General features: G+C 59.8%; 1 protein-coding gene across 1 annotated transcript; it reads left to right on the forward strand.

The window, feature by feature from the left end:
• Positions 1-2,119: 2,119 nt before the first annotated feature.
• Positions 2,120-7,624, forward strand: LOC113405724 (intercellular adhesion molecule 5-like; the record flags this gene model as incomplete). Its single annotated transcript, XM_026646969.1, has 4 exons — positions 2,120-2,401; positions 3,330-3,614; positions 5,445-5,687; positions 6,525-7,624. Coding segments are annotated over 4 exons (1,028 nt in total), but the record flags the coding sequence as incomplete, so codon positions are not given.
• Positions 7,625-7,630: the final 6 nt, after the last annotated feature.

Raw genomic sequence — 7,630 nt, forward strand, 5'->3', positions numbered from 1 at the left:
GACACGCCGCTCCGGGGGCTGGCAGTTCAGGGGACACAGGGGCTTTGCCTGACGGCCCCGCTCCCTGCACCCCCTGCCGACATTCACCCCCCCCACAAACGGGCACCAAATGCTCCCTGGCCAGGATGGATTCCCTGCTGTCCTGGGCCTGTCGATGCCGGTCCCAGGTTGGGGGCTGAGATCTGTTCTCCCAGGTGGCCGAGATGTCCCGGGCGACCCCTTTGGGAGCTCCCCTAAGGCAGACTGATGCGTCTCCTGCTCTTTACACAACTACAGCGTGAGGTCCCAGCCCCCTGTTTGCGAGTCCCCCCAGCCCCACCAGGCCCAGCTGGGGCTGGCTTCCGACACGCAGAACACGGTGAGCGCCCGTGGAGGGGTCACAGCCATTTAAAGGGATGCCACCCATCTCCCATGCCCTACATAGAGGGGGGACGAGTAGTCACATTGCCAAAGTGCTGGGGGTGGGGGTGTGACGGTGCTGCCCATGGGAGCCAGCTGAGGTCACTCAATTAGGGTGAACAGCAAACAGAACGGGGCAGACAAACCCCAAACGCTGGTGGATATTCCAATACTTAGATTTACCAACCAGCACAAAACAGCCTCTGTATTACCTCACTGGTTACTCAGAGTCCAACCAACGCAGTTCCCTTAAAGTGCCCAGCCTCAGGCCTCCGTCCAGACCCACCTGTCAGATACGATGATGATTACTGAAAATCTTCTCTCATCATATAAAAGAAAAGATTCTTCCAACCCCAAAGGATCAGCCACACACCCAGGTCCAATGATAATTTAGATCTTACCCAAAATACACACTTAGAGCCAATTCTTATGAACTAAACTAAAATTTATTAAAAAAGAAAAGAGAGAGTGTTGGTTAAAAGATCAATATACACACAGACTTGAATTCAATTCTTGAGGTTCAGATGCACAGCAGAGATGAGCTTGTAGTTGCCAAAAGTCCCTTTAGAAACAGTCCATAGGTTATAGTCCAATGTCCATATTCAGGGTGACTCCAGTCAGTGACTGGGGATCTCAATCCTTGTGGCTTAAGGTTTCCCCCTCTTGAAACCCAAAGCAGATCTGAGATGCAGCAGGATCGTGTCCCAGGGTTCTTATACATTTCCAGCAGCCTTTCGGCCTGAGAAAACAATAGGCTTAACACGCCTTCCAAACATCCTGGCAATTAGCACAGGGTAATTTATCCATTAAACAGTTCAGATACAGGTTACCACAACCTTCAAAGAGACATAGAGACAATTATACTACTTCACTCAAGCAGTCACGGGGTCCCCGGGCGATGCTCTTGAACTGCTCCCCACAAAGCCAGTCAGGACTTTGGGGAGCCTCCTCTCCCTCGGAGCAGACTGTCTTCAGGACAAGAAGCTCACACGGCTTCACCTCCTGGGTCTCTCCTGGGAGCATTCAGCATATGCCCCTCCGTGCGCTTCCCACAGCGAGTCCGCCCCGGCGGGGTCCTGGGGAAGCCAAAGGGTCCTGCACCCCCACTTCGCAGTCAGACGTGACTCTCAGCCAGCCAGTAACACAGAGGTTTATTAGATGACAGGAACATGGTCTAAAACAGAGCTTGTAGGTCCAGCGAACGGGACCCCTCCGCCGGGTCCATTCTGGGGCCCAGCGAGGCAGACCCCCGTCTGCCCTCCCTTCCAGTCCCCAGCCAGCTCCAAACTCCAACCCCCGTCCAGCCCCTCCTTCTCTGGGCTTTGTCTCTTTCCCAGGCCAGGAGGTCACCTGATCCCTTTGTCTCCAACACCTTCAGTTGGCACCTTTGCAGAGGAGGGGCCCAGGCCATCAGTTGCTAGGAGACAGTGTCGGGCATTTATGTACACTGGCCCTTTGCTCTGCAGCAACCATACACCCTTATCCCACCACCTAGATACTTAAGAACTGCATAGGGGAAACTGAGGAAAACATTAAGAACAGTCCCACTTCATCACATCTCTCCCCCCTTCGAGACCGAACTGAGCGGGGTCAGCCAACCGCCCCTCTCAGCATTCAAAGACCACATTAAGAACAGTCCCAGTTCTTCACAGGGTCCCAAGTGGCTCCCTTTGCTGATGTTTTCCTCATGCCCCGCGGTGGTTTTTCTCGCCCGCTGCAGATCTCCCAGAGGAGCCCCGGCTCCAAACCTCCCTCTATATCGAGGTGGGCACCAGGGCGACCGCCCGCTGTAGGGTGGCCGGGGTCTTCCCCGTCGCGGGAGAGGCCTGGTTCAGCCTGTCCTTTGGGGGAGAGAGCCTGAACTTCACCGTCACCACGTCGGGTGACACGGCCACCGCCCAGGGCGAGGTTCGGTCCCCGTCCCCGGGACAGCACCAGCTGACCTGCACCGTGACTGTGGGGCCCGTGTCCAGATCCGCAGGGCAGAGCGTTCTCGTTTACCGTGAGTGTCTGGGGGGCTCCCGGCCTGCCCAGATTTCGGGGGCTCGGCGGGGGACGTCGGCACTGTGGGCCGGGCTGGCGCGGAGGCTGGGCAGATCTCTGTGGATTCAGCCTCCGCGGGGGCTGGTTTCAGTTCACGTCGGTTCCTCCCCCTGGACTTTCCATCTGAGTTTTCAGGCTGAAACTCGCCCCAAGCCCAGAGCAGAACTCAGCCCCCCCGGCCCGATTTCCCACGGGTCCCCCCCCGCACCAGATCCCCTCCCTGCTCCCACGCCCAGTCCTAGCCTGGCCTGGGACTCGTCCCCCAACACCCCTCTGTGGGGCTCTGACCTGGCTCCCCTCCCACACAGGCGCTCCACTGAGCCTGGGTGCTCCCAACAAACCAGGCTGTCATCGCGGCTGAGCGGCTGCGTAGCCCAGGCCAGGGAATTCCTCCCAGCGGCTCCAGAGAACCAGAGCCGCGCTGGGCTGGAAGGGAGCGGGCGAGGCCACCGAGGCCCCCGCCCGGCCATGCGGAGACCAGGGTCAGTCTGCCCCTGGCCCGGCCTGCCCCACTAGGGAGAGGCAGGTTCGTACCCTGATGCTGGGCATGAGGAGCGGGCGCTGCCAGAGAACGGAGCCCTCGCCGGCTGGAGCTGGAGGGGAGAGGCGGGGGGAGCCATGGGGATTTAGGTACCAGTCCATGCGTGGAGCAACCTGCGGGAGGAATTTGGGCCCAGGTACTCAAAGGCACTTAGGTGCCTAACTCCCATGGGATCTGGGCCTAACTCCCTTTGGGGTCTGGGTGTTAACTTGAACGGGCCAGGTGCGTCCAGCCCCCAGCTGGCTTCGACCATCTCGCCCGTCCGGTCTCGAGCGAAGCGTCCTGCCGGGGAGCCAGCGTGCGGCCCCTCGGACGGGATCAGCAGCTCTGTCCTGGTCCCTTGCAGGTCTCCCTGAGCCCGTCCTGGAGGTAACCGAGTCCCAGACCCTCGTTAACAGCAGCGTGACCGTTACGTGCCGTTCTCCTGAGGCCGACCCCCCGGGCGTCCTGCTCCAGCTCAGAGAGGCCGAGCGAGTCCTGGTCTCCAGCGCCCCCGCCCCCGGCCAGCCCCATGTGCAGTTCCAGCTGACGGCTGGCGAGGAAGACAACGGGAGGGAGTTCACGTGTGAAGCAAGGCCTGGCTCCGACATCCCCGCCGTGAAACGCACGTCTGCCAGGCTCACTGTCCTCTGTGAGTAGAGGGGCCGCGGCTCTGTCTTAGGTGCTGCTCCGGCCCCGGCCCCACTGGCCACGCTCTGCGCTCACCCCTGTCACGGAGTGTGAGGGAGTCAGGGCCCGGCACCCCTCTTCCTGGGATTCACCATGCCAGTAAAACGGAAGGTTTAGTGGACAGTAGGAACGCAGTCTACAGCAGAGCTTGTAGGTACAACCGGGACCCCTCAGTCAAGTCCTTCTGGGGGGTTTAGGGAGCTTAGACCCCAGCTTGGGGTTCCCTGCATTGCACCACCCAGCCCAAACTGAAACTAACAACTCCTCGAGCAGCTCTCTCCCCCCTCCCCTCTGCTCCTCCTCTCCTTTGTCCAGTCTCCCGGGCAGGTGTCACTTCTCCCACCCCCCCTCCTGGCTCAGGTAGCTTCCTTCCCATCCCCAATGTCACTCCCCTGCAACATTCCCAGGTCAAATCCGCCCCGCTCCCTGCTCCGTCATAGCCCCCCTGCAGTCAGGAAGCAACGCCCCCTTTTCACAGCTGGCAGCTGAGCCCCCAGAGCCTCACCCAAGGACTCGAACCCAGGGCTCCTGGCCCATCCTCCCACTCCACTCCCACCAGCTTTTCTTCCGACGCACTCGGCTGGGACAGGTTTCAGAGTCGCAGCCGAGTTAGTCTGTATCCGCAAAAAGAACAGGAGTACTTGTGGCACCTTAGAGACTAACAAATTTATTTGAACATAAGCTTTCGTGGGCTACAGCCCACTTCTTCGGATGCATGTAGTGGAAAATACAGTAGGAAGATCTAGATCTAGATATATACACAGGGAACATGAAACAATGGGTGTTACCATACACAGTATAAGGAGAATGATCAGTTAAGGTGAGCTGTTGTCAGCAGGGGAGAAAAATAACTGTTTGTGGTGGTAATGAAAACGACCCATTTCCAGCACTTGACAAGGAGATATAAGGAACTGGGGGGGGGGGGGGAGAGATAAGCATGGGGAAATAGTTTTACTTTGTTCCTTATATCTCCTTGTCAAGTGCTGGAAATGGGCCATTTTCATTACCACCACAAACAGTTATTTTTCTCCCCTGCTGACAACAGCTCACCTTAACTGATCACTCTCCTTATAATGTGTATGGTAACACCCATTGTTTCATGTTCCCTGTGTATATATATATATTATATATATCTTCCTTCTGTATTTTCCACTACACGCATCCGATGAAGTGGGCTGCAGCCCACGAAAGCTTATGCTACAATAAATTTGTTAGTCTCTAATTCTTCTTTCGGCTGAGAGAGCGACTCTCTTGTGCCTGCGACCTGGGGCGGCCATTCCTGTGCAGCAGCGGCCAGAGAAATGCACTGGGTCCAATCAATTCTTAGCATTAGGATATCAGGGCCCCGTTGCGCCGGGCGCTGCCCAGACCCCAGCCAAGATCAGGGCCCCGTCGCGCCGGGTGCTGCACAGATACAGTCCTGCCTCAGGGAATGTTCCCAGGCTAATGAGACAGGAGGAATCCCTGGCCCCATTTTACAGATGGGGAACCTGAGACCTTCTCGTGACTTTATCAGGCTTTGGCTCAGATCCAGGTCACACCGGGCGGCCATGGCAGAGGCAGGGCTTGACCCCAGAGTTCCCAAGCCCAGGCTGTTGCCTTGCACGCCGGGCCCCCTGTGCTGCCCCAGAGCAAGGCCTGCTGGTGCCAGGCAGGGCAGTGGGGGGAGCCCAGCGAGGAGGCGCCTGTGGCAGGGGAGAGCCGCCGGCCTTGGCAGCAGCCCCGGGGGCGGGCAGGAGATGGGGCTACACAGCCCTGGGCAGCGTAACCAACCGCCCCCTCTCGCTTCCAGACGGGCCCAGGATGGACGACTCCGGCTGCCCCAGGGAGTGGATCTGGAAGGAGGGGACAGAGCAAACCTTCTCCTGCCTGTCCCGGGGGAACCCAGCGCCAGACGTGGTGTGCATGAAGGACGGGGTGCCCGTCAGCATCGGGGTGCAGCGGCAGGTCAGCAGAGAGGACGCCGGGACCTACCACTGCAAAGCATCCAACGCGCACGGCTCGGCCAGCCGGGATGTGACCGTCCAGGTGGAGTGTAAGTGGCCTTTGGTGGATCCTCCAGCAGGCGACTTGGAGGGTGGCGTGCAAAAGTGCCAAAGGGATTTAGGAGCACAGGTTAATGGGTCTCTTTGGTAAAATCCCATTGACTTTCCATGGGATTTAGGAGCCCAAACGCCCCACAAAGCCGCGGGGGCTCAGTACAGGGATCTGGGCTGCCATTCTCTGGCCTGGCGTCCTGCTGGAGGTCAGACCGGCAGGCCCAGTGATCCCATCTGGCTGGTCCATCGGTGTGGCTTGTGCTCTGCAGGCTCGGCCAGGGCACAGCCCACCGCCCCCAGGCTCAGGGGGTGCGTCCTGGCATCACTCCCACCCCGGAGCGAGCGGGGATGGGTCCAGTATCCTGTAGCCTGGGGGTTTTCAGGTTCATCTCTGTCCCAACTCGTCCTCCTACTAATTATGTGTAATATGACAGAACACCAACCGAGATCAGGGCCCCGTCGCGCCAGGCGCTGCCCAGACCCCGGCCAAGATCAGGGCCCTGTTGCACCGGGCGCTGCCCAGACCCCGGCCGAGATCAGGGCCCCGTCATGCCAAGCGCTGCCCAGACCCCGACTGAGATCAGGGCCCCGTCGTGCCAGGCGCTGCACAGACCCAGCGTGAGAGACAGTCCCTGCCCCAGAGAGCTCACCATCTAAACAGGCAAAGAGTGGAAGGGGAAACTGAGGCACTGAGCGAGTGAGGTACTTACCCAAGACCAGTGGCTGAGGGGAGTAGAACCCAGGTGTCCTGAGTCCCAGTCCGCTGCCCCCTGCCCACCCCACGAGGCTGAACCAGCTCTTAGCCCTCCTCAACCTCGCTCCTTCTTTAACAGATCTCAACATCCTGGTGTTGGCACTGGGGCTGGCAGGTGCGGCTGCTGCTCTGACCGTACTAGGCGTCGGGGGCTACCTGTACTACCGCTCCACGAGAATCCGAAACTACCGGCTCAGACAGCAGCAGGCCAAGCAAGCCAAGCAGGGGAAGCCGGCCGAGCAGATGAGCCTGAACGGGGCCGTACAGAACAAACCTGAACTGGAGCACAGCGTCTAGGCCTGGAGTGCAGGACCCGGAGCCCTGGGGCTCCTCGCTGCTGCTTTTCCCCTTCGCCCCCGGGGAGCCCCTGTTAACTCTTGGGATGCTGGGCAATGCCAAGAGCCTGGCGGTTCACGGCCTCTGCACTGGCAGCACGGGCCCCTCCCATGCACACACCAGCTGCTCTCCGGAGAGCAAGGATCAGAGGGAGGGAGGCCTCCGGAGCGGGGCAGACACCCCCAGGACGTCCAGGGCTGGAATCTCCCGTGTCCTTGGCCGGAGGGACGTCTGGCTGCAGCTGAGCTCTGCCCTGCTGGGGAAGCAGGTGGCTGGGAGACCCCAGGCCCAGCAGGAAACGCCTGTAACACTAAAGTCGGAACAGTTGTGCCGGGAGGGGAACGGCGTTAACGGCCGCCTCTAACCACTTCTCCTAGCGATGGGGAAGGCGCCTCCGAGCCGCACACCAGCTCTGTCCCAGCTGGGGAGGCGGCCGCCCGGGGCACGTGCGACGGACCCACGGGATCACTGTGAAAACGGTTCGACACTAACCAGACGGGCTTTGGGATCGCCGGGTCTGTGCAACGGAGACGGGCCGTGGGGTCCGTTACTCGGATCAGCTGAATCACAAGACGCTACGTCCCCGCTCCACCGTATCCCCGGCGATGGAGCAGACTCAGGGATACCAGGTCTCCCCCGCCTGTGGGGCTGAGCTGGGCGCGGCGTGGCAGGGACCAGGGTCTGCGCTTCACGGCCCGGTACGGGGGGGGGGTCAATGACGTTAATAACTGGAAGCGAAAGCCCCCAGTCTGTGTGAAGAGAGCGTAAGGGAGAGACTCGGGCAGGGGGCGAAGGGAACTGTTCGTATGTTACAGGCAAACGGTGGTAAATTCCCCTTCGGGACTTTTC

This window comes from Terrapene carolina, unplaced genomic scaffold (assembly GCF_002925995.2).
Source record: "Terrapene carolina triunguis isolate 2854851 unplaced genomic scaffold, T_m_triunguis-2.0 Scaffold50228, whole genome shotgun sequence".
In the NCBI taxonomy this organism is placed as follows: Eukaryota; Metazoa; Chordata; order Testudines; family Emydidae; genus Terrapene; species Terrapene triunguis.